This window comes from Hibiscus syriacus, unplaced genomic scaffold (assembly GCF_006381635.1).
Source record: "Hibiscus syriacus cultivar Baekdansim isolate YM2019G1 unplaced genomic scaffold, ASM638163v2 tig00110393_pilon, whole genome shotgun sequence".
Taxonomy (NCBI): domain Eukaryota; kingdom Viridiplantae; phylum Streptophyta; class Magnoliopsida; order Malvales; family Malvaceae; genus Hibiscus; species Hibiscus syriacus.
The window spans coordinates 812,060-839,686 of NW_024062721.1; the positions used below are offsets into that span (position 1 = coordinate 812,060).

The 27,627-nt window shown below is 35.4% G+C and overlaps 1 protein-coding gene across 1 annotated transcript; it reads left to right on the forward strand.

Moving 5' to 3' along the window:
* The first annotated feature begins 301 nt into the window (after positions 1 to 301).
* LOC120123519 (nuclear envelope-associated protein 2-like) lies at positions 302 to 27,193 on the forward strand. The gene is made up of 5 exons (XM_039142389.1): positions 302 to 376; positions 1,257 to 1,517; positions 25,031 to 25,174; positions 26,102 to 26,563; positions 26,787 to 27,193. Exons 1-5 carry the CDS (start codon positions 302 to 304, stop codon positions 26,952 to 26,954), a joined length of 1,110 nt encoding a protein of 369 aa, XP_038998320.1. The 3' UTR covers positions 26,955 to 27,193.
* Positions 27,194 to 27,627: the final 434 nt, after the last annotated feature.

The window sequence follows — 27,627 nt, forward strand, 5'->3', positions numbered from 1 at the left end:
AAAATTTACTTTTAACAAACAATCTAAAAGTAGGAAATAAAATATTTATCTAAACTTAAAAACATATATAATTTGAATATTTATTTATTAATTGCGTCATAAATAAATAATATTTGGAAACAATTAATCAATCAATTAGTATCTGGCAAAACTTTCGAGATAATGTTTTGGAAGAAATTAATTCACGAGATAATGCACTCGTAAGATTAATTGCTCAAATAAGGTGAAATTTACAGTATTGGCCGTAGGTCGCCATGCCTTCCGGATGACCTACTAGGTCGTCATGTCTTCCTGACGAGCTATGAGAGATTGCATGTGCTATGTACATCCCAACATGCTGGGCATCCGAGGGCAGCCGAGCGGGTCTCCCGGAGAGGCATGACGACCTATGTGTTGGGACGTACATGTGTCATGCAACACGTTCATTCTCTCTATGAGTTCACCGAAAAATTGGCCACGTAGTAAGTCGTCCAAAAGACATAACGACCAACGTTGTAAATTTCACTATATTTAAATAATTAATCTGGAGAATACATTATATCGTGATTTAATTTATTCCGATTATCTCGAAAGTTTTACCATTAGTCTCCATCCCTGCCCCTCGGGATTCCATTAACAAATTCAAAGATCCAATCTCATCTCTTCCGATTTATTCTCCACCATCTATCTTTTCAATCACTGAAAACTAAATCCCACAAGCAGATCGCAATAAGCTTTAGCTTAATTGTCAAAATTCCCAGGTTACTCTCAGACACAGCTACACAGAAGTGAAATAGCTGCCTTTCCATGGCTTATTGGTTGGTAAACTCTCTCTCTCTCTCTCTTGTCTATTTGTTTTTCTGTAAAAAGCCAAAATATTTTCTTTTTATTATTTTCTCTTTGGCTTTTTCGCTCTTCTGGAGTTTTGAATATGGCGTTTCAATTCCATCCTTCTTTTCACTTTCCCTAGAAAATTCTCTTTCCTCTTAGAACTGTTTCGATTTTATTAATTTTTCACAATTTTCAAATTGAAATAGAAGCTGTCTCTTTCTCCCTCTATGTCTTCATAAACAAATTACAAAGACTTCTTATGGTCATTTAGCCTTCCTTAAATCTTGCGAGTATTATTAGTATAGATTATGTATTACAAACTTGTTTCTTGCTGTCCCACGTTAATTAAATGCACCATTGCTACAAGCAAAGACTAAGAACCTGCCTCTAAGCCACTATTTTTTTATCTCCTTCAAAGCTCTTGCATTCATGATCTGATCTTTTAGCTACCTCTGCATATTCTCACTCGGGTCAAGAAAGTTATATCCCTGATAGCGGTACTTGCCTTCGGTCAAGAGCGTGGTATCCTGATTCCATCCGTGTCGTCCTCATCGCCTCGGGATTTTGATCCTTTGTTGAAGGATTTGAATGAGAAGAAACAAAGTTTCCGGCGTAACGTGGAGTCGCTTGCGGCGGAATTGAAGGAGGTGAGGAGCCGTTTGGCATCGCAAGAACAGTCATTTGCTCAAGAAATCCTAACGAGACAGGCATGCCTTCTTTTCCGTGTCTCTTTGTGTTTAATATTCGGTTTTCAATTGAATTCATGGTTTTTAGAATCGGACTGGTCAACGAACTGGTTGTACTATCTATTCATTAATTCAATCAGATGAATTGATTAAATCAGTCGAAATAATCGAATGACGTTATAATTATTTAAAAAATAAATAAAAATATCAAAAACATTTTGTAGATGCTCGTTTTTGTCCGGGGCTAAGTCGGAGCAGACCCGAAGCAGAACAGTTGGAGGCCCAATCCAATAATCAAGCCCAGTCCACGTGAAATCCTAAACAATTAAAAAGGCGGTTTTTGGGAGTTAACCAAAGCAAAGTGGAGGAAAGGGGTCAGTTTTAAGGGATTAACTACTGGAAATTGTGGGGATCATAAAAGATAAAAGATAAACAAGAAAGAGGGAGATTAAAGAGACAAAGAAAAAAACCATAGAAGAATTAACCGAGAGGACGGTGAGAGTTGGAGAGCACAGAGCAAAAACGAAAGAGGAACCAGAGACCATTCTAAAAACAACAACAGAAGCATATAGGGAGAAAGAGATCAAGCAGTAACATATTCATTTTTCAGGAAAGCAATATTAATAAGAGCAATTTTCTTGGTATTTATCTTTAATTTAATTGTTAGTAATTTCCATGAATGTTTTTTTCTAAGAAGTGAAAATACAGAGAAGATGCTAGTTACGTTACCTTGCTTAGTTTTGTTTTTTTTACTTGCATCGTAGTTATCCCATGGGGTTTATCGAACCGTCGGTTGGCAGTGGTTTCCTTTGAGCATAACCGCCATTCGAAAGTTTAGAGGAGGTTCTTTATATATAAAAAACGTAGGTAGGTGAGATATTTACCTCATCGTTGATTCCTTGTCGTGGGTCGCCGAAGTGCGAGTCAAAGTGTCTAGAGGTGAGCGATGATGGTTTGGTTTTGAGAGGTATGAACTTTTGTGGTCTTCTAGAGGTCGATTTAGCGAGCTTTTAGTCTCGGGTTTGTGGTCTAGAGAAAATAACTAAAGAGTCAGATTGGGTTGGGGCCTTAGTCGGGGGTCGTTTGGTGTGTATAAAGCATGACCGAGAGATGGAGGGGGTTCAAGGGTGAGCAGCACTGTGTGAGGCTGAGGGAGAGATGGAAAGTGGAAAGAAAGGGGAGGAAGTTGTTGGGTATGTTACAGTGATTTGGGTTTTAGTTTAGGTTTAGTTATTTAGGTTTTTTGGATAAATTAACTTTGGCCACTCAGACTTTAGGGTTAATTAGCTTTAGCCACTGAGTCATTAGTGTCGTTTAATCCCTATCGTTTTTGTGTTTATTTCATTTTGGTCCCCAAACCGAATGTTTTCCTGTTTCCAATTTTTCATCTTTATTTTATGCGTTTTAATTTCAGTCCCAAATGTTATATTAGTTTTTGTTATTTTAGACATTTAACTTCTGAATTGTTGCATTTCATTTTAGTCCATAAATCACATTTGCATGTTTATAGTTTTGTCTCTTATTTTACCCGCATCTAATTTTAGCCCTAATTATTCTTGTATTAATCTTTGCTGTTTTAGACATTAAACTGTTAATTTTCGCATGTTACATTTTAGTCCCTAGGTAGAAGTTTGCATATATCTAATTGTCTATTTATTTATGTTCATTTAATTTGTCCTATATGATTTGTTTAATTTATGTGTTAGATATTAGACTTTAAGGTTTTTGCATGTCACATTTTAGTCATGTGAGTATGTTATTTTAAGTTATGTGATGTTGCTATTTGGCATACATTTTCTCAGTTTCATTTTAGTTTTACAGGTGGTCTCAGTTTATGTGATCTTGGTATATGTAATGCATTGATAGTTTGTTTGTGCTCTTTGTTTAATAGTAAGCTTTAGATTTATTTACTCATTTATTTTAATCGCATGTTTAATTAATTACATGAGTTTTTGCATAATTTGCATGATAGTCTCACTTGCATAACTCGACATATTCATAATTGGATTAAGGGTATCTTTTTAATTTAAAATTGTTTTAAGTGGGCAGTCATAACTGATTTGAGGTCCGCTTTTAATGATTTTAAAATAAAAGTGTATCCCGAAAGTGAACAAAATTGATTCGTCACCTAAAATTTGGAAACGAGAGAAAGAAATGTTCGTTTATTTAAATATATTGAGAAAATGTTGTTATATCTTTAAGATCTGGTCTCGATATTTGTAAATAATCGAACATTCTATCTTTCTAAATGATTGATAATTTTAATTTAATTTGTTTGAGTGTTTTGAATGTTTTAAATTTATTTTTATTTTATGAGATCAAAAATCAAAATAAATTCGAATTTGTAAAGTTCATTGCAAAGACGTAATTAATCGACTGGTACCGATTTAGGGCGTTTGTGGGGATGCTAATCCTTCCCACACGTAACCGAATCCCGAACTCGGATTTTGGTAACGCATACCTCAATTTGTTGTTTTAATTAAAATTAATTTTTATTTAAAATGACAAAGCATTTTTGGGTGCCCAATCACACCCTAATCAAAGATTGGTGGCGACTCTTCGAACCGTATTTTCGATCGTAAAGGAAATTCAAAATTTTTCGAAACGAGAGGTCTTTTAAATCATATATGTTTTTAAAATAAAAAGAGACAATTAAGAATTAATGTGGTTTTCAAAATCTCACCTTTTTTCACCTTTTAAGGAAAAAATCGTTTCGACAGCTTGACGACTCCACTGGGAACTTTTGTTTAGAGAGTCAGGCCGATAGTCGATTAATTAAATGTCTTTGCAATTGAAAGTTATAAATTTGTTTTAATTTGGTTTTTATCCTTGTTGGGTTTATAAGTTTTGTTTGTATTTTGATTTAATTCGATAATAATAAATAGTTGTACTGATCTATTTGCTAATGGTTTCAGATTATTTGTGAATTGAGAATGATTTTTGAGTGCTTTATTATGTGTTTTTCGCTTTTCCTCACACACTGCACAGTTGCATTATCAACATGAGCTAAAACCCCGCTCCGTCCTATTTAAGTAGGAGTGAGAGACTATGCCCTCGTGTGGTTTTCACCTCCGTATGGGATAGTGGATTGCTCCGATTAATAATTAAATAGTTGTACTGATCTATTTGCTAATGGTTTCAGATTATTTGTGAATTGAGAATTGATTTTTGAGTGCTTTTATTATGTGTTTTTTCGCTTTTCCTCACACACTGCACAGTTGCATTATCATAACATGAGCTAAAACCCCGCTCCGTCCTATTTAAGTAGGAGTGAGAGACTATGCCCTCGTGTGGTTTTCACCTCCGTATGGGATAGTGGATTGCTCCTGGAGCTCACGCCTTATGGTCCTCGTGATGGTATTCACCTCCGCATGGACATAAGGAGGTGTGTTCCCTCGAAATTGAACTCGATCCTCTAAAGCATGTGATGGGCCAGGATTGAGGGTTCGGCAGCCCAAGGGGGCACCGACAAGGACACGAGAACCTAGTGAACATAGAGCCCAAATTTAGGTCGAGCCTAACCTGAACCTTAAGAGTCCCGTGAGGAGGGAACACAAGGAAAAGCTTTTGGAGTCATATAATTTCGTTTTTTGAATAAATGTATGCGAACTAGAAATCATGCGGTTAGGTTTATTATTTTGAGCATGTATGCGAACTAGAAATCATGCGGCTAGGTTTATTTTTCTCTAACAAGCATGCGAACTAGATATCATGCAGTTAGGATTTTTTTTTTGTGAATGACAAGGCATGGGGGTAGATATCATGTTGGGTAGGATTTGCTAAAGCATGATTGGGTAGCCAACATGTGAGGGTAGGTTTTATTTAATGACTTTGATACTTATTATTTTTGTTGAGTTAATCGATCGACGGAATCGGCCAAGAGGGGGGTGAATTGGCAATTAAAAATTTCGTGGAAGCTTTTGCAGAAAATTGAAAGTAATTACACAGCGATTTACAGTGGTTCGACTTTCTCAAACAAAGTCTACGTCCACTACCTTAGCTATCCACACTAAGGATTTTCCAACAAATTCACTAATTTGTTCTTTCTTTTGAGGCCAGAGAGATAACCTTACAAAATCCCTCAAGAGTATACCCCAACTCTTGAGAACACTTTTTTTCCCAAAGAGAAGATTACAAATTTGCAAACTTACAAGAAAACCTCACAGGTAAGATATTTTGCACAATTCTAGAACAAAGAAAAGAACACTCAAAGATAAACAATTGAGTACAAAAGTGTTCTTGAAAGCAAATGAATATTGGATGAAAAATAGGCTTGAAATGCTTAAACTTGAGGTTTGATGCTTTCTCTTTGATTATCTCTTGATTCTAGTTGCTTGATGTTTCTTGTTGTTGATCAATGGCTTCAGAACTTGTTTAAATACCCCTTGAATCAATTCTGAACGTTGGTGATAATTAGTGGAGTCAATAGAGCCGTTTAGGTGTGAAAACAATTAATTTTTCTAGGTGGAGCGTCTCATGCATCGATGCATGATCAAGGATGCATCGGTGCATTCGTGTAAAATTCAAATATTTTGACCGTTGGAACACTTGATGCATCGGTGCACCAAGTGTGCATCGATGCATGAAATGCATTCTATGTTTGAAAAATAGCCTGGTGCATCGATGCATGGCTTATGCATCGATGCATCAAATGCATTCGATGTTTTGAAAATATTCAGAGTGCATCGATGCATGGAGAGTGCATCGGTGCATGGAATGCATTCGATGTTCAATTAATTCATCGATGCATCGATGCATGGACTGATGCATCGGTGCATGCCTTTGAATAATTGATTTAAGGCTTGTTTTTGGTTCAAAATACTTTGTGAAAATGTTTCAAAATAGTTTAAGTACAAATCACAATTTTACACATTTAGTAAGGATTAAAATTAATCTTGAAAAACTTGGAGTAATAATTTGATATTCGGTTAATTGAATCGAATATAAATTTGTAAAATCATTTGTGAAATCTTAAAATTCATTTAACTTAATTTGTTATATCGAAATATCAAAAATGTTTTCAACAATCTCCCCCTTTTTGATATAACAAAACATTTGAATAATTTTAAGATTTGTTTAAGAAATTATTTTCGAAATCGATTTTGAAAAACTTACTCCCCCTTACTATAGCACATCTTAAATAGCACATCTTAAATTTTCTCCCCCTTTTTGTTAAATCAAAAAGATTCTATAAAAACGTTTTAAACAAGAATTTTGAAAAACATTAGCCAATTGATTTATTAATAATAAGCTGCTAAGATCACAATCAAAAGAGAGATTAGCCATTAGTTTTCACAAACAATATTCATAATAAAATGTGAAATGGCATAATTGGTCATATATCTAATGATGCAAAATGAATAAAATTCAAACCAAATATATATAAACTTAAGTTCAAACATCCAAGCATCCAAGCATCCAAATATCCAAACAAATATAAACATCCAAATCAAAAAGTTTAACAATTCATTTTTTAAAAAAACAAGAAAACATGACAAGCAAGTTTACTCCATCGGAGGATCGGGAGGAGGAGGATAATGAGCTCGAACTTCAAGAGTCAGAGCATCCATACGATCACGCATCTCCCTCTGAAACTCAGAAATCGTAGACTCAATAGAGGCAAAACATAGATCAAACGACTCTAGAAAAGATCGGAAATAAGGTGGCGTTTGATCATCTTGCCGAGCTGGTACTTCCTCGTCAATATCTCTCATAAGCCTTTGAAGCTCTGGATCATTATCAGCGTCAGGAGCTGGAGGAGGAGCACGAGAAGAACTAGGAGCAGCTCGAGAAGAACTAGCTCCCGGAGTTGGCTTATTGGGTCGAAAGACCCAAAGACCGGTTCGCTCATCCTGAATCCAATCTGCTTTCTTCAAAGATGCGAGGTTGATTTGATTTTGGAGAGGGATAGGAGTGTCGAGAGAAACGTTTAAACCAAGTTTGATAAACAGGTTACTAAGTAGACAACCGTAGGCTAAGGTTTCAACATGTTTGGAAGGGACAATATTAACCATGTCTACTAATTGGCTGAATATAATTTATGGAAGATTTATTTTGATTTTATTTTTAATGCAGTACATCCACCACAAATCCCTATTACGAAGAGTGGAGTAACGACCAGCCGATGGTCTAAACTACCAAGAAATAATGAAGTGAAGAAAACGGTCGTGATGAGTTCGAAGAGAACTGACACTCGCATTAGGGATATAGGGATAATTCACATTCTCTTTTTCATCAAAAGCACCATTATCATCTAATCCGAAATGAGTAGCAATGGTTGCGGAATCAACCACAATGTATTGTCCTAAAAGGTAGGATCTAATACCGATGGTTTCACATTGGGTTTCATTTTGAATGCATACCGCATTTGAATAAAAAATATGGACAAGTTGATGAAAAATGATGGGTTGAAGAGAAAAGAGTTTATCAAACTTCCACCTTCTAAGAGTCGGGAGGTATTCAAATTCAATTTTGTTCATGGCTTGAAGCGAGGGAATACGTTCTTCCCGAATTCGATAGGATTGGAAAGACTCAATGTATCTATTATAAAGTTCATTTCTACGACGCTCTGACATATTGAAACAAACACTCAATAAGCCATTAGGAGCTTGAGGATCAGGATTAGGTTGAGGAGGAACGGGATTAGGATGTTGAGGAACGGGAGGACGGTTTTGGTGAGACCGACTAGAGGATGACCTAGGGCGTTTAGGATTTGACATGGTAAGGGAAATTTGAAAAGGAATATGACCTGCAATTTTAAAACACATGTATGCACAACAATTAATCCCAAAACTCAAATGAGTCCTCAATAATTCAAGGTTCTTTAACAAAGTCCTAATGGGCAAAGTTTTGAAAAACTATTTAAAATTAATATCATAATACGCATAGTTTCATGAACTAACATAATTGAATCAAAAGTATCATTAACTTTCGAAATAATAATAATTTTTTTTAATTCGAAATTTCCAAATAATTTTGAAAAATTATGCGTTTTTGATGAAATTCGTTGTAGAAACTAGTTTAGAATCATCATATAGCCAATGCCCGATAATTATTTCAAACTAGAACTAATCTAAACTAGTCCTAAGCTCAAAAATTTAATGAAATAGAGTTTTTGTGAAAATACCTTGAAAAATTCGGATTGAGGGGAATGAAGAGATGTTTTGAGCGATTTAATGAGTGTAGCAGGTTTGTAGGATGAAAAACTTGAAGAATCCGATATTTTCCCGAAGATTTTGAGCAAAAATAGAGATTTGAGGGAGAGGGGGACGAACGACCGTGTGTTTAGTGTTTTAGGTTTTGAGACAAATGAAGAAGATGAAGATTTTAAACCTAAAACCCGACGGATGCATCGGTGCATGGTCTTATGCATCGATGCATATTCAAGGATGCATCGATGCATTGTTAAATGCATCGGTGCATGAAGCACAAAAATGTCAAAAATCCGTTTTAAACACTTAAAATGCTAAATAATTTGGCTCTAATGGTAATGACAACTCATATATAAAAAATTAATTATGTTCAATCAAACAAATTAATCTTTAAACTTTATTTGAACATAAAATTATTTTTCACTAAGAATCACAAACTCCCCCTAACTAATAGCAAGAATGCAATCAAAAATTATTATTTATAAGCATTTTTCATTTATTTTTAAAAGTGCTAAAATTATTTTAAACACTAAGTGAAGATAGGTCAGTTAAACCTAATTCTCTCCTAAGTGCCCAAAATCTTTCCTTGTCTAAGGGTTTTGTAAAGATATCCGCTAATTGATGCAAAGTATCAACATATTCTAGAACTACATCTTCCTTAGTGACATGGTCTCTAATGAAGTGATGTCTTATTTCAATGTGCTTAGTTCTAGAGTGTTGGATGAGATTTTTAGTGAGACAAATAGCACTAGTATTGTCACACTTGATAGGAATGGTACCTACTTCAATTCCATAATCAAAAAGTTGTTGTTTCATCCATAAAACTTGTGCACAACAACTACCGGCTGAAATGTATTCCGCTTCAGTGGTAGATAATGCAACACAATTTTGTTTCTTTGAAAACCAAGAAATCAGCATATTTTCAAGGAATTGGCAAGTACCGGAGGTGCTTTTCCTATCTAATTTGCATCCTCCATAATCCGCATCAGAAAAGGCATGCAAGCTAAAGCTAGAGTCTCTAGGATACCAAAGTCCTAAACTAGGAGTGTCCTTAAGGTATCTAAAGATTCTCTTAACATCTAGTAAATGTGATTCCTTAGGACATAATTGAAACCTAACACACAAGCAAACACTAAACATAATATCCGGTCTACTTGCGGTTAGATAAAGCAATGAGCCAATCATGGATCTATATAATTTAACATCCACACATTTACCTCCTTCATCTAAGTCAAGCTTTGTTGAAGAGCTCATTGGAGTGTTATGAGGTTTCCCATTTTCCAGTCCAAACTTCTTGAGCATATATTTGACGTACTTAGCTTGATTAATGAAGATTCCATCTTTTCTTTGCTTGATTTGGAGTCCCAAGAAAAATGAGAGCTCCCCCATCATGCTCATCTCAAACTCACTTTGCATTAGCTTAGAAAATTCTTGGCAAAGAACATCATTAGTAGAACCAAATATTATATCATCAACATAAATTTGAACTACTAATAAATCTTTACCTTTATGCTTTAAAAACAATGTAGTGTCAACCTTTCCTTTAAAAAAACCTTTTTCAATTAAAAAATTTGACAATCTTTCATACCAAGCTCTAGGAGCTTGTTTTAAACCATAAAGAGCTTTTGTCAATTTAAGAACATGATCTGGAAATTTTGAATCTTCAAAACCTGGAGGTTGTTCCACATACACTTCTTCTTTTATAAAACCATTTAAAAATACACTTTTAACATCCATTTGATATAATTTAAATTCATGAAAACATGCAAATGCTAATAACATTCTAATTGCTTCCATCCTAGCTACGGGAGCGTATGTTTCATCATAGTCTATGCCTTCTTCTTGAGTATAGCCTTGAGCAACAAGTCTAGCCTTGTTCCTCACTATATTACCACTTTCATCAAGTTTATTTCTAAAAACCCATCTAGTACCTACAGTAGATTTATTACTAGGCCTTTCAACTAATGTTCATACTTTACTTCTCTCAAATTGATTTAATTCTTCTTGCATAGCCATAATCCAATGTTCATCTTTTAATGCTTCTTTGATGTTCTTAGGCTCTATGCATGAAATAAATGCAACATAATTACAGATATTTCTAAGAGAAGATCGAGTAGTTACCCCTTTTGATGGATCACCTATAATTTCACCATCTTTGACATAATTGTACTCTCTTGGAAAAGATACTTCCCTTTCTTCAATGGTTGGATTCTCGAGGGGATCATGAGTTTCCTCATCCTTTGTTTCTTCCTTTGATGATGATTCTCCAACATCATGTCTAACGTCATTTGTTTGTACAATACCTACATCATCATTAACACAAGAATCCTTCCTCGGAAGGAGATTATCATCGAAAACAACATGTATAGACTCTTCTACAACTAAAGTTCTTTTATTAAATACACGATAAGCTTTAGAATTTAAGGAATAACCCAGAAAAATTCCTTCATCACTTTTAGCATCAAATTTGCCAAGGTTTTCTTTACCATTGTTTAAAACAAAACATTTACATCCAAAAGGATGAAAATAGCTAATGTTAGGCTTTTTATTTTTGAAAATTTCATATGGAGTTTTCTTTAAAATTGGCCTAATCATTACTCGATTTACAACATAACAAGCAGTATTTGTGGCTTCCGCCCAAAAATAATATTTTGGCAAATTATTTTCACAAAGCATGGTTCTAGCCATTTCTTCTAAAGTTCGATTTTTCCTCTCAACAACTCCATTTTGTTGAGGGGTTCTAGGTGCTGAAAAATTATGGCTAATACCATTAGAATTACAAAACTCAATAAATCCAAGATTTTCAAATTCAGTTCCATGATCACTCCTAACACTAGTTATAGAGTAACCTTTTTCATTTTGGATTATTTTTGAAAATGTGATGAAATGTTCTAATGCTTCATCTTTAGTACTTAAGAATAGAACCCAAGTGTATCTAGAATAGTCATCTACCAAGACAAATGCATATTGTTTTCCACCCAAGCTAGTAGTTCTAGTTGGCCCAAAAAGATCTAAATGGATCAATTGTAATACTCTACTAGTTGATACATCATTAATAGATTTAAAAGAAACTCGTTTTTGTTTTCCTTTAGCACAAGCATCACAGATTTTATCATTATCAAATTTAAGCTTAGGGCAACCCTCTTACTAAGTCTCATTGAATTAACCGTTGCAAAACACTCATACTAGCATGACCTAGTCTCCTATGCCATAACCAACTATCATGCTCATCCTTAGCAACTAGGCATAAATTAGTCATATCAATAGAATCTAAATGCACAATGTAAATGTTTCCTATTCTATGACAAACAAGCATAATCCGATTAGATGCAATGTCAATGACTTTACAACCATTAATTTCAAATAAGACATTGAATCCTTTATCACACAATTGACTAATACTCAAAAGATTATGCTTTAATCCATTCACATACAAAACATTTTTAATTTGTATGGAAGAGGTATTACCTATAGTACCAATACCTTCAATATGACCTTTTGAATTGTCTCCAAAAGTTACTTCTCCTCCATTTTTGGCGTTAAGCTCAATAAACCGACTTTTGTCTCCAGTCATATGTCTTGAGCATCCACTATCAAGGTAACATGAATTTGAATTTGTTTCCCGTGCCTTGTAGCAATGCTCCTTTCCCTACAAACATAGATTAATTTTTGATTTTTGGTACCCAAATTCTTTTGGGTCCATATTCATTAGTTTCCAAAATCCTAGTCTCCTTAGGTATCCATTTGTGTAGGATATCTTTATCTTTAGTAGTAATGAGTTCTTTAGGAACCCACATACTTCTGACGATTTTTCTATTTGAGGTTTTTTGGGGACCTCTATGATTGTAGTTTCTAAAACTTTTTCTAACAAAGTTGGATTTTGAATTTTCTCCTTTTTCAAAATGTTTTGTACCAACTTTATCAAAAGAAGTTTTAAGATCATCAATTTTCTTTTGATGATCATCATTGACCTTTGAAAGTAAATTTTGCAAATCTAAATTTTTCTTTTCAAATTCTTCTAGTTTGATCTGCAAATCTTTGATTTTACTTTCAAGATCATTGTTGGTTTTGGATATGAGTTTGTTTTCATTTTTCAATTTTGAAACATCATTTTTATATTTTAAAAACAATTTCTCATAATCCGAAGCCAACCCATTGTATTCCTCAAATAACTCATCATAAGATAAATCATCAAAATCGGATGAGTTAGAGGTTACCTTAGAATCTTCCCCGAATGCCATCAAGCACAAGTTTGCTACTTCTTGTTCCTCTTCATCGGAACTTTCTTCATCGCTCCATGTAGCTACATGAGCCTTGTGCTTATTCTTTGATTGACCCTTTTTCTTCAATTGTGGGCAATCATATTTGACATGCCTCGGCTTTTTGCATTCATAGCAAATGATTGGGTCATTTTCTTTTGGTTCATTTTTGAGGCCTTCGTTTCGTTTGAATTTTCTTCCTCGGTAAGGTCTCATCATTTTTCTGAACCGTTTGGTAAATAATGTCATTTCCTCGTCATCATCATCATTATTAGAATCACTCTTATCTTTTGTGGATTTGAGAGCAACTCCAATGTTTTTCTTCTTCTCCCTTCTCCTTTGGTGTCTCTTCAACTTTATCAAGGTCCACCTCATCTTCAAGCATCATCTCATGAGTGAGGAGTGAACCGATAAGTTCTTCAAGAGTTAAGGATGATAGGTCCTTAGACTCGATGATTGTCGTCTTCTTTGATTGCCATGATTTTGGGAGGTAGTAGACTAACTTCCTCACAAGCTTTTCATTTGAGATGATCTCTCCCATACGATTTAAGACCATTGACAATCGTTGAAAATCTATCCGTCATAGCTTTGATGTCTTCATTTGGTTTCATCCTGAAATTTTCATAGCTATGCGTTAGAATACTAATTTTTGATTTCTTTACCTCATCTGTACCTTCATGTGTGACTTGAAGCTTGTCCCATATTTCTTTGGCGGTTGTACACGATGAAACTCTTCCGTATTCATCTGGTCCAAGAGCACAAAAAATAATATGGATGGCTTTGGAGTTAAGCTGGAACATTCTTGTGTCTCCTTCACTCCACAACCTTGGATGAGTGAGAGGCTTGATGTATCCTTCTTCTACGGCATTCCATGCTCCCATGTCACTTTCTTGAATGAAGTACATCATTCTATTCTTCCAATAGGCATAATTAGCCCCATTGAAGAAAGGAGGCTTGTTGACGGGCATCGAATCGAGACCGGAGTCGTAATTTGAAGTGGAGGCCATTGATGACTTTGTAATCGATGTAACTCTTCCCGAATCGACTCAAGAGGCGATTAAACCTTCAAATGAGTGAGACTCTGATACCAATTGTTGAGTTAATCGATCGACGGAATCGGCCAAGAGGGGGTGAATTGGCAATTAAAAATTTCGTGGAAGCTTTTGCAGAAAATTGAAAGTAATTGCACAGCGATTTACAGTGGTTCGACTTTTTCAAACAAAGTCTACGTCCACTACCTTAGCTATCCACACTAAGGATTTTCCAACAAATTCACTAATTTGTTCTTTCTTTTGAGGCCAAAGAGATAACCTTACAAAATCCCTCAAGAGTATACCCCAACTCTTGAGAACACTCTTTTTCCCAAAGAGAAGATTACAAATTTGCAAACTTACAAGAAAACCTCACAAGGTAAGATGTTTGCACAATTCTAGAACAAAGAAAAGAACACTCAAAGATAAATACAATTGAGTACAAAAGTGTTCTTGAAAGCAAATGAATATTGGATGAAAAATAGGCTTGAAATGCTCAAACTTGAGGTTTGATGTTTTCTCTTTGATTATCTCTTGATTCTAGTTGCTTGATGTTTCTTATTGTTGATCAATGGCTTCAGAACTTGTTTAAATACCCCTTGAATCAATTCTGAACGTTGGTGATAATTAGTAAAGTCAATAGAGCCGTTTAGGTGTGAAAACAATTAATTTTTCTAGGTGGAGCGTCTCATGCATCGATGCATGATCAAGGATGCATCGGTGCATTCGTGTAAAATTCAAATATTTTGACCGTTGGAACACTTGATGCATCGGTGTACCAAGTGTGCATCGATGCATGAAATGCATTCGATGTTTGAAAAATAGCCTGGTGCATCGATGCATGGCTTATGCATCGATGCATCAAATGCATTCGATGTTTTGAAAATATTCAGAGTGCATCGATGCATGGAGAGTGCATCGGTGCATGGAATGCATTCGATGTTCAATTAATTCATCGATGCATCGATGCATGGACTGATGCATCGGTGCATGCCTTTGAATAATTGATTTAAGGCTTGTTTTTGGTTCAAAATACTTTGTGAAAATTGTTTCAAAAATAGTTTAAGTACAAATCACAATTTTACACATTTAGTAAGGATTAAAATTGATCTTTAAAAAACTTGGAGTAATAATTTGATATTCGGTTAATTGAATCGAATATAAATTTGTAAAATCATTTGTGAAATCTTAAAATTCATTTAACTTAATTTGTTATATCGAAATATCAAAAATGTTTTCAACAATTTTGTTGTTTATATTATGTGTACTAACCCATTTTGTTATATTTTATTTTGATTTTATTGCATTTGCATCTTCATGTCATCCAAAGGTGTTAATTCGCAAGTGATTGACTAATAAAAAGACTGGTCATAATGAGACAAGAAATTCTTAATCATGTAATCAAAATCGGGAGATCCAGAGGCGTTCAGATGATTCATGAAGAAGGCCATCCGATGAATGAAGAAATTTGAAACTGATTGAAGACTGATCCATAAAGAAAGACATCATGAAGATCTTCCCTCAGGAGATAGATGCAGTAATGCCAAGGACGAAAATACCCTTCATAAAGACGTGAAGAGCACTTTCCATTGAAAGTGGAGATGGAGATCCTAAGATTCAATTCAAGGACAATCGATTTCATCAGATGTGATAAAATACGCCGACCATTTTGGAGATGCAATGCCAGATTCCATGAAGAGTATGATTCTAGGAAATGAAGAATCACAATTGTATTTTGATTACATGGTGTAATGAAATCTTGTTGTCTAAATGAAGGTTGTTCTATAGTGGTCACTTTTGGGATTAACACCTTTTGCATTTGCATTTTTGCATCCATATTTGCATTCACATCGCTTTAATTTAAGCATTTTTACATGCATAAATCATGAAAATATGAGAGTAACTCGTGAAGGATGATGTGGCAGAAGTTCTGAAATTAAATTGAAGTTACCCTGAGACGTGTTTATGGAAAGATAGACAACAATGAATGAGATCTTAGCACGAGTTAGTAAGATCGAGAGAATTCAAGAACAGCTCGTAAGGACCCAACAAGAAATGATTGATGAAGCAAGGAAGTTCCAAGTTGAATTCAGGGGACAGATGTCCAAGTTGATGAGCATGATGATTACAGTGATATATGGGGATAAATCATCAGATGACCCTATTACACAAGAAAATATGAAGACATCGGGTGAGAATCTGAATGTTAGTGGTGCAGCCAATGTGATGATAGCAACTGATCAAGAACCTATTAGGGGATGTGGTAATCCAAGTCAACTCCAAAAATTAAGTAAGATTCCAGAAGATGCTACGGAGATCATACTGGGAAAAGCAGAAGTTAAGGGTGAAACTTCTAATACGAAAGTGGAACCAGACTCAAAGAAAAGAGGCATAGATGAGGTTCAAGTGTCAGTAAAGAAGGCCAAAAAGAATAGAAAGAAAAAGAAGAGGACACCTATGGTTCCGATTCCGATCTCATATTCAGACTTGTTACCCTTTCTCTTTGAAAGTGGGCTTTTAAAGCCTTTTCCTCCGAGGTACAATACTTATTTGCGTCCAGACTGGCAAGGTGTCAAGAAATCATGTGGTTATCATTCTCATGAGTTTAGCCACTCTACAGAAGATTGTACGATCCTGAGATTTAAAGTTCAAAACTTCATCATGGAAGGGTTGTTATGCTTTGAAAATGGAAAACCTAAGCTCCCCGGAAGTTCAAAACTTATCGATGAAGGGAGATTTGCAAATCAATGTCTCTCCCAAGATGTTGGTCAAACGTTAAACCTTCAAAGCGAATGTTCCAGTGGTCAGTCACAAGGTCTTCAATATGATCATAATAACGGCAAGGAGAAAGTGGGATCAAAAGAGTTTTCATATAGCCAGATATATCCAAAGTTGCTCCAAGCCCAACTGATTGTCCCACGTCTGGCCAAGCCTTTGCTGCCCCCTTATCCGAGTTGGTATAATGAGGATGTTACTTGTGAATATCATACTGGAGCCCGAGGACACTCCATCGAGAATTGTAGCAACTTCAAGCGACAGGTTCGAGATCTTTTGGCTCATGGAGTTATAGAGGTGGATGCTCAACAGTTGAAAATTAATCGCCAGAATAAAGTTGATGGGGTTGAAACAAGTGAAGTACATGCCAAAGAGAGTGTTGAAAAGGAGAAAAATAAAATCAAGGAAAGTGAGATATGTGAAGCAGAGATAAAGGACTCAACTCTTGAGACCTCTTTGATGCTAAAAAAGAAGATAGAAGTGGGAAGTAACAAGAAGAAAGTTAAAGGAGAGGTAGTCCGAGACTGGCCGCAGAAGATGTCTTGGGAAAATACAACCCTCAAGGTTTTTCAAGTGCCCATTTTCGACTTGTTATCCCCTTTAATCAAGAAACAGTACCTCACTCCAAGGCCATTAAGAATGAAGACTAGCCCATCCGCTTATGGCTACGACCCGAATAGTGCTTGTGATTTTCATATGGGGGCATTAGGTCATCCCACTGACAAGTGCATACCGTTGATGGAAGAGATAGAAAATCTCGTTGATAAAGGAGTCCTGACACGAGAAATAATCGAGATATGGGGAGAGAATGCTGATGAAAACCCTAATCTAACGGGGCACCCGTCATTCTGGGGAAAGTAGGGCCTTTTAGTTGAACAAGTGAAGGTTGTGCTCCACCACAATTGCATTTCCCATTTGCAACATCATGTTTGAACTTGTTTTTCATCATTTCTCAGTTTTTTTAAGGATATTTTAATTGAATTCATGCTACTTTATGGATGGTGAGCATTGAATCGAATTTACGACTTGAAATTCTTTGAATATCAACTGAATTAGAAGCTCTTTAATGATTAGAGTTATAAATCTTTGACAAAATGACAAGGTTGAAACCTGATAAAACAAGGACCTTGACCTTATCCCCAGAAGATACAATTGAACACTATACCATTTTCTTGCAGGGACCGATATAGCCTTCTTCTATCATAAGGGGATGAACAATAGGCTTGGTATTCAGGTATGCACAGAAGCATGCAACATGGGGCATTTTTTGTGTATGATGTTACGAAACTGAATAGACCACACTTTTATTGATGACGTTTAATGATGATTATGATCTTTACGGATGGAATAGTCAAGCAGATGAATCTAGTTTAGGTCAGTTGCTTGGAAATTGAACTCTAACGATGAAATTTTCTGACTTTCAACAACACCTAGACTATGACAGGTTCTTCTTGACAAGCTTAAGAAATTGGATCCGTATACCCAGATTATAATAGTATATGTATATAATAAATATTGAGCTGTCCCTCTAGAGCAATTGGTTAAAAGCCCCGGCTTTATGGATAGAATTCAGCTACCCTGATAAAGATGATTATATTATATGTATACAATAAAGCTGAGCTATTCCGCTAAAGCAATTGGTTATAGAGGAAACTCGAAAGCCCTGGCTTTATGAATAGATTATATTCAAACCATGACCTTAATCGGGTACTTGGCAATTCGGTGTATGCTCCACTGTGATTGTCAAGTCAAAGACTTTGTGATGAGATGAATCCTTCAGCTAGCCCGATAAAGTGAAATTACAATAAAGCTGATTTCAGCTAGCCAGACAATGGAAAATTAAATCAATTTTATAAATAAGGAGTGACGGCAAAAATGAACTAAGGGAGATAAGGAATACCTGTTATAGTCAATTTCACACGTGCACTAAGAAATTTCATTTTTAGATCGATATTTCTGCAATGCCTTGGTTAGAGGAGTCTACGAGGCTTGAACAAATGAAAGATTTCAGAGAACTGAAATGAAAGTGTTCTAAAAAGTCTAGTAATTGATTATGCTAGTTGCGTCATTTTGTCTGCATTCGATTAAAATACCAAGCCAAGAAAGAAGGGCATGTTGCAATATTCACGATGACCGAGAAGGAAATAATATTTCGGTGGTTGAAACCTTAGAAAATAGAAAGCCAACCTGAAGCCAACCCCTCAATTTTGACATTTGTCAAAGAGCTATAACCCTAAAAATATTAAAGAGCTATTGATTCTTTTGATATTCTGTGAACTCTTGTTTATGATTTGATTCAATTGTGAGCCTGAATTAAGGGGCAGTGTTTTACAAAATTATTTCATTCTTTGATCCCTAAAATAAGAGAAAAGGGAAAAATATTTTCAAACAGGATAGTCTAAAATGTGAAAGGTCCTTGAGGTTGACGAGGCTCTTTTTGCCCCCATTGAAGAAAGAATAAGCGATGCCAGAACATGAAGCATTCCACAGTGTTGAAAGCAAATAGTCTGAGAAATCAGAAGGACTAAGGAATGGAGCTTGTAACGTTTCCTTGTGAAGTTGTCAGTAACCCATCAAGAAGAAGATGATATCATCATTCAGAAGAGGCACATCTTACGGCTTGTATAAAAGCACAAGACATTTTGTTAGAATAATTGATCACTTATTAAGTGTTTAGGGCAACATGAAGAGAAGCCCTCAAGATATTCGGCTATACTGTTGTGTAGCGGCACTAGAATTTGAGCATTCAAAGTCAAGAGATCTTGGTACGAAGGGAGTCGTGAATACCCACACTGGGGCATGACTGAACCCCCATCATTTTGAGATGACATGATTCAGACGAAGAAGGAATGAGCCCTACAATTTGAGGTGTTGGGGCATTTTGAAGGCCCGTATAAGAATAAGATAATGTTGCGACATTAGTGAAGGCATGTTTCAGCCAGAGGTATTAATGTGGGGCATCTTTGGAAGCTAATGAAGACCTGTTGAACGATCATTGAATTAAACAAATAATTCCAAAGAGATAGAAATGTATGAGTGTTGAAAATGGTGAAACAGTAACAGTGGAGTTTACCATATATGATCATTTTGTCCATCATCAGTTGCATTATTCCAGTGATTTCACATGCATTAATGTTGGCGAGCCAAAATATCCCATCTTAATCTCCATTAAGTTTTGGTATCCTTGTAATACCATGCAAAAAAAAAACTCTGAGCGCTTTGTAAAAAGCTTCTCCAATTGAAAGATACGGGCAGAAGCCATAGGAAAATATGAATGTGTTAAATATTTTATGAGCCAGTAAATATGATGCTGAATCAATGTTGCGATCATGTGTTGTTTCCATTATCCAAGATGAAGGTTGTCTTACGCAACTCCAAGGTTAAAATGAGAAATGATATGATGAAAATGAAATTTGGATGGGTCCTCTTGGCGTCATGTTTCAAGAGTCAAATCAGAACAGATAAAACTATCCCATTGACCTTTGTGGAGTTTGGCGCAGTCATGTACATAGTCTCTAAAAACGGGGCAACACAATCATGCTTCTGACCATAGCAAGAAGTTGAGAGAGAAAACATTTTCTCCGAAATAAAGATAGATAACAAAGACGACAAGGAGATAGAAGAAGATCAGAGGGCTCGTCAAAAATGCAAGTTGGAAATTATGAGTTGCTACACGGGTATATAAAGCAGATCCTGAAAAGGAATGATCAAGTATAAGAAGACTAAGTTCACCACTTTGAAGTCAAATGAAGATGTAATCGGCATTTATGCATTCATGAGAACATCATTTGCATAAAAGAATATGCATTACACTAATACAATTAATTGCATTTGTGTTCGTGTTTCATGCATAAACACATGGTTTTGAAAGATCTTCCAGTGAAAAGAGAAGATGCATGATGTCAGAAGCCCGACAAGTCGAAAGGAAGATTTCAAACCTCAAACGCAAGAAATCACATTTAGAGGGGCATACCCTGAAGAATTGAGAGGTCTAATCCACAGAAGAAGTATTACTCTAAAGTGATAACCATCAGATATAGAAGAAAAACAGAGATGTTCGCGTATGAAAAGAGAAATCACTCGATTAAAGTGACTTGTACACATAAGATTGGGGCAAAGCCAAGTCTTCACCAAAGAGTAGTGAAGCAAATCCATTTTGAGCCTTCACTAAAGAGTAGTGAAGCAAACCAAAGCTAAGCCTTCATCGAAGAGTAGTGAAGCATATCCTTTTTAAACCTTCTCGGAAGAGTGTTGGAGCAAACCATCAGACTATCAGATGTAGGAGAAAAAGCAAAATTTCTCGAGTACAAAGAAAAGAAAACACGCGCGAGGAGTTATTAACCGATTCAATATCCCAGGAAGGGAGGGGTTCAAATGACAGTCAAGTCAAGGAAGACTCTCGCATTTAGTTGCGGCGAGACAAGTTCTCACAAGAGAAATGAATTCGAAAAGATTCTCTTAAATTCTAAATTTTTGAGTATAATGATTTTCAATTTTTCAAGCACACATTAATGATTGATAATGTTTGATTTTCAGGTTCGACCTTCGAAGCAAATCAAACTTAAGTCTTCACGAGAGAGTAGTGAAGCAAATCATCTAGAAGTCTTCACAAGAAAGTAGTAAAGCAGAAGAAGATGTTCGAGTTCCATACTCCCTAGATAAAGAGGGAGCGAACCCGTAAGAAGAAGATATTCGAGTTTCATACTCCCTAGAGAAAGAGGGAGCGAACCTGTAAGAAGAATATGTTTGAGTTCCATACTCCCTAGAGAAAGAGGGAGCGAACCTGTAAGAAGAATATGTTTGAGTTCCATACTCCCTAGAGAAAGAGGGAGCGAACCAGTAAGAAGAAGATGTTCGAGTTCTATACTCCCTAGAGAAAGAGGGAGCGGACCCGTAAGAAGAAGATGTTCGAGTTCCATACTCCCTAGAGAAAGAGGGAGCGAACCCGTAAGAAGAAGATGTTAGAGTTCCATACTCCTTAGAGAAAGAGGGAGCGAACCCGTAAGAAGAAGACGTTTGAGTTACATACTCTCTGAAGCAATAGGGAGCGGACACGTTTGTTGAAGATCAAGTCTTATACTCTCTGAAGAAATAGGGAGCAGACTTATCATTTGAAGATTTTTCAAGTTTCATTTATCCCGAAGTAACAGTGAGTGGTTTAATATTTTGAAGTTCTCATGACCGGAAAAACTCGATCATCTTTTGATCTTTGCTCTATTCTCGTTATACGACAATGAGCAAAAAGGGGCAGCTGTAGATGCTCATTTTTGTCCGGGGCTAAGTCGGAGCAGACCCGAAGCAGAGCAGTTGGAGGCCCAATCCAATGATCAAGCCCAGTCCACGTGAAATCCTAAACAATTAAAAAGGCGGTTATTGGGAGTTAACCAAAGTAAAGTGGAGGAAAGGGGTCAGTTTTAAGGGATTAACTACTGGAAATTGTGGGGGATCATAAAAGAGAAAAGATAAACAAGAAACAGGGAGATTAGAGAGACAAAGAAAAAAACCATAGAAGAATTAACCGAGAGGACGGTGAGAGTTGGAGAGCACAGAGCAAAAACGAAAGAGGAACCAGAGACCATTCTAAAAACAACAACAGAAAGCATATAGGGAGAAAGAGATCAAGCAGTGTAACATATTCATTTTTCAGGAAAGCAATATTAATCAAGGAGCAATTTTCTTGGTATTTCCTATCTTTAATTTAATTGTTAGTAATTTCCATGAATGTTTTTATTTCTAAGCAAGTGAAAATACAGAGAAGATGAGCTAGTTACGTTACCTTGCTTAGTTTTGTTTTGTTTTTTTACTTGCATCGTAGTTATCCCATGGCGTTTAGTCGAACGTCGGTTGGTAGTGGTTTCCTTTGAGCATAACCGCCATTCGAAAGTTTAGAGGAGAGGTTCTTTTATATATAAAAAATAGTAGGTAGGTGAGATATTTTACCTCATCGTTGATTCCTTGTCGTGGGTCGCCGGCGAAGTGCGAGTCAAAGTGTCTAGAGGTGAGCGATGATGGTTTGGTTTTGAGAGGTATGAACTATTTTGTGGTCTTCTATAGGTCGATTTAGCGAGCTTTTAGTCTCGGGTTTGTGGTCTAGAGAAATAACTAAAGAGTCAGATTGGGTTGGGGCCTTAGCCGGGGGTCGTTTGGTGTGTATAAAGCATGACCGAGAGATGGAGGGGGTTCAAGGGTTGAGCGGCACTGTGTGAGGCTGAGGGAGAGATGGAAAGTGGAAAGAAAGGGGAGGAAGTTGTTGGGTATGTTACACGTGATTTGGGTTTTTAGTTTAGGTTTAGTTTATTTAGGTTTTTTTGGATAAATTAACTTTTGGCCACTCAGACTTTAGGGTTAATTAGCTTTTAGCCACTGAGTCCTTAAGTGTCGTTTAATCCCTAGAGTTTTTGTGTTTATTTTCATTTTGGTCCCCAAACCGAATGTTTTCCTATTTCCAATTTTGCATCTTTATTTTATGCGTTTTAATTTTCAATCCCAAATGTTATATTATTTAGTTTTTGTTATTTTAGACATTTAACTTCTGAATTGTTGCATGTTCGTTTTAGTCCATAAATCAACATTTGCATGTTTATAGTTTTGTCTCTTTATTTTACCCGCATCTAATTTTAGCCCTAATTATTCTTGTATTTAATCTTTGCTGTTTTAGACATTAAACTGTTAATTTTCGCATGTTACATTTTAGTCCCTAAGTAGAAGTTTGCATGTATCTAATTATGTCTATTTATTTTATGTTCATTTAATTTTCGTCCTAAATATTGATTTGTTTAATTTATGTTATTTAGATATTAGACTTTAAGGTTTTTGCATGTCACATTTTAGTCATGTGAGTATGTTATTTTAAGTTTATGTGATGTTGCATATTTGGCATAACATTTTCTCGGTTTTTATTTTAGTTTTACAGTTGGTCTCAGTTTTATGTTGATCTTGGTATATGTAATGCATTGATAGTTTGTTTGTGGTCTTTGTTTAATAGTAATTTTAGCTTTAGATTTATTTACTCATTTATTTTAATCGCATGTTTAATTAATTTTTACATGACATCATTTTTGCATAATTTGCATGATAGCCTCACTTGCATAACTCGACATATTCATAATTGGATTAAAGGTAATATATTTTTAATTTAAAATTGTTTTAAGTGGGCAGTTATAACTGATTTGAGGTCCGCTTTTAATGATTTTAAAATAAAAGTGTATCCCGAAAGTGAAACAAAAAAATTGATTCGTCACCTAAAATTTGGAAACGAGAGAAAAAGAAATGTTCGTTTATTTAAATATATCGAGAAAAGGTTGTTATATCTTTAAGATCTGGTCTCGATATTTGTAAATAATCGAACATTCTTTATCTTTCTAAAATGACTTGATAATTTTAATTTAATTTGTTTGAGTGTTTTTGAATGTTTTAAATTTACATTTTTATTTTATGAGATCAAAAATCAAAATAAATTCGAATTTGTAAAGTTCATTGCAAAGACGTTAATTAATCGACTAGGTACCGATTTAGGGCGTTGTGAGGATGCTAATCCTTCCCCACACGTAACTGACTCCCGAACTCGGATTTTAGTAACGCAGACCTCAATTTGTTGTTTTAATTAAAATTAATTTTTATTTAAAATGACAAAGCATTTTTGGGTGCCCAATCACACCCTAATCAAAGATTGGTGGCGACTCTTCGAACCGTATTTTTCGATCATAAAGGAAATTCAAAATTTTTCGAAACGAGAGGTCTTTTAAATCGCATATGTTTTTAAAATAAAAAGATACAATTAAGAATTAATATGGTTTTCAAAATCTCACCTTTTTTCACCTTTTAAGGAAAAAATCGTTTCAACACATTTAATAAAAAATTAAAAACATCCCACAATTATAATACTTAAATACAACACCAAAATTCCATCATTCGTTATTTGATTTATTTCTATTAAAACTCTCCAAACATTACTCTTTAAAACCAAAACAAAAATTGATTAACCTTCAAAATAAAAGTCAAAATATCCTTTAAATAAGAATAAAGAAAACTAAAAATCTGGAAACGAAAAGGCCGGAAATGAAAAGACGAAAAATATTTTTTTAACTTTTTTAATTTTTTATTGATGGTCGGTTCTTAACGGTTTACTCCGGATCCAGTTTGAATGGTTCACAGTCGATTCATCGGTTCTTTACGATTCACTAGTAACGATTTAACCGGGATAGAATGAACCGGATTAGTCAGCGATTCTCAATTGAACCGATCGGTCCGGTTTGGTTTTCAAAACCTTGTTTTTGGGCTTTTGTTTGTGGGGTCAAATGGAACTCGTTTACTAAAAGACTTGGTTTCGCTTCAAAACAAACAAAAAAAATCAGGATGCAGAGACAAAGGCAAAGCACATGGAAGAGGAGATTTTTAAATTACAGAAGAGTTTAGAGGAGAGAAATGGGGAGCTTCAAGCTTCAGCCTCTGCTGCTGAAAAGGTCCCGCCTAAATCCCAGTTCTTGAACTATTATCATTTCTTTTGCAGATTAATTAGCTTTATAGTACCCTAATTATGTTTCATTTTCACTTGTTAATTCATGATTTAGAAAGAACCCATCATGCCCTAATGGTTGTATTATCTGTTGTTGATTTGTCTTTAAATGCATCCTTCTTTTTGTATCTTGACCTTTCAAAGTTGTATGTCTTTAGGCTTTTCCTCTTTAGTTATTTCTTGGGGAGCTCATCAAAGGAAAGATGACCAAGTGTTTTTGATCTTTATTATAACTTGTATAAGTTTGGAATTTTTTTGTAAAAGCTAGGTCGGTCACAAAATTGAACTCTATGCAAGTTTTGCCAAGTTATAAAGGTTCTTATTTTATGCATTATTGAGGAGTTGCTCTTCTTAACTTCTAATTTAGTAGTTTAACTCCAGAAATGTTTATGGTTAATCATAAAACATTATGTGTACCATTTTTACGTAACTGTTATATTCTGTTTATTATATATTTAAATGAATATGTTAAATCATTAAACGTTATGTTACATATTGCACCAACTGTGGCCTTTGCTGGTATTCATTCCCTGTACTAATTGCTGACATATTTATTGTTTCTGTATAGAAAGGCACCAATTAGATAGCAAATATGTTGACGTCTTGATGATTTCCAACTTTAGAGAGCTGTTTTTGCTAGTGTGCTGTCAGATCATAATTGAATTTTCAGTTATATCATTCTTAAAGAAGCACAAGATGTCTATCCAGATTGAGAAGTATAAGATCTTATGTAAAATGCAACTGTGTGAATGAAGGGTAATGACGGTACCATGTTGCAGCCTGTGTTAATAATCTTGTTTCTAGTTCATCATCTATTTGGTCTAGCCAAATCCACTTGTAAGATTCTGATATGACTTTGTTATGTGCCTCTCAGTACCTTAGGGAATTGGATGATCTTAGATCGCAGCTTACTCAAGCCACTGCTGATGCTAGTGCGGCATTAGCTCAGTCAGCCCAAGTACAGTGTTTAGCGTTGTTGAAGGAGCTGGACCAGAAGAATAGTTCATTGAAAGAGCACGAGGCTCGTGTTACTTGGTTAGGAAAGCAACTAGATAATTTGCAGAAGGATCTCCAAGCAAGGGATTGTTCCCAAAAACAGCTGAAAGATGAGGTTTTGAGAATTGAGCATGATATCATGCAAGCTGTTGCTAAGGCTGGAGCAAATAAGGATTCTGAACTCAGGAAACTTTTGAATGAGGTTTCTCCCAAGAGTTTTGAAAAGATTAGTAAGCAGTTAGAGAAACAACGACGAGCTGATCAGGAACTGAAGAAGAGGGTGTTGAAGTTGGAATTCTGTCTCCAGGAAGCTCGTTCTCAGACACGAAAACTCCAAAGGGTAATGTTAACATATTGCTTCATTCCTAAAGCAGGATTTTAGTGATTGTCTGCTGCTGCAGTGCTGTTTCTAAATTATTTGTTTGCATTAAAACTAAAAATGTGCTCAGATTACTAATTTGTTTAGATCACTTTTGAATTTGCACAAATTCTTTTGCTAAACCAGTCATTATACCGAGCCAAGTTTTTCACTTTGGTGAGCTCATCCTTACTCATTTTAGCAGATGGGAGAGCGAAGGGACAAAGCACTAAAAGAACTTAGAGATCAGCTGGCTGCAAAACAACAATCTGCAAGTGTTGGCAACGAGAAACAGAATTTCTGGGAAACCTCTGGTTTCAAGATTATAGTCTCCATGTCGATGCTGATATTGGTAGTGTTTTTGAAGCGGTGATTCCGTTTAGCAGTGTAGGTAATGTGTATAATGAATACCCAAAGAGGATTTTAGGAAAGGCTAGAGCCATTGCCTTTGGGAAAGAAAAAGGCTTGTAGATGTAGTAGTACATGAGTCTGTCCTCATTGTGAACTACATTTGAGGTGACATTAGTGTTATAGGAACATGCATGACATTTTTTCCCTCTCCCATTATGGATTATTAGCTGAACCGAGCGCCATGGTGACAAAACATTTACCAATTTTGTGTTGTTGACTTCACATACATGGACGGACGGAAGGGATTCACGAGGGTGGTTTCCTTTTATATGAAGTAAGAACAAGAAATAAAAAAAATGTATCCCCAAGATCTACCTTGATAAAAGACCTCTAATATACATTATTTATCCGTTATGTTTGGTCACACAACAGGGTTACCTACCATTCATTGTAAGAAAGTTTCAACTACTTTTCATCTTCTTTATTAACATATACATGTCTTTATAGAACAGACCACAAGTTTGAATATTAGACGAGCAGCTTAAATGAACAGGTAAAAGAGTTGAGGTTGGTTTAGTTGGACAATCAAATCACCTATTATTTGATTTTGACGAATCCAGCTGCACACATGGGAGATACTAGTAGCAATACTTGTTATATATCAGGCCAAATATTAATATATTACATATAGACCA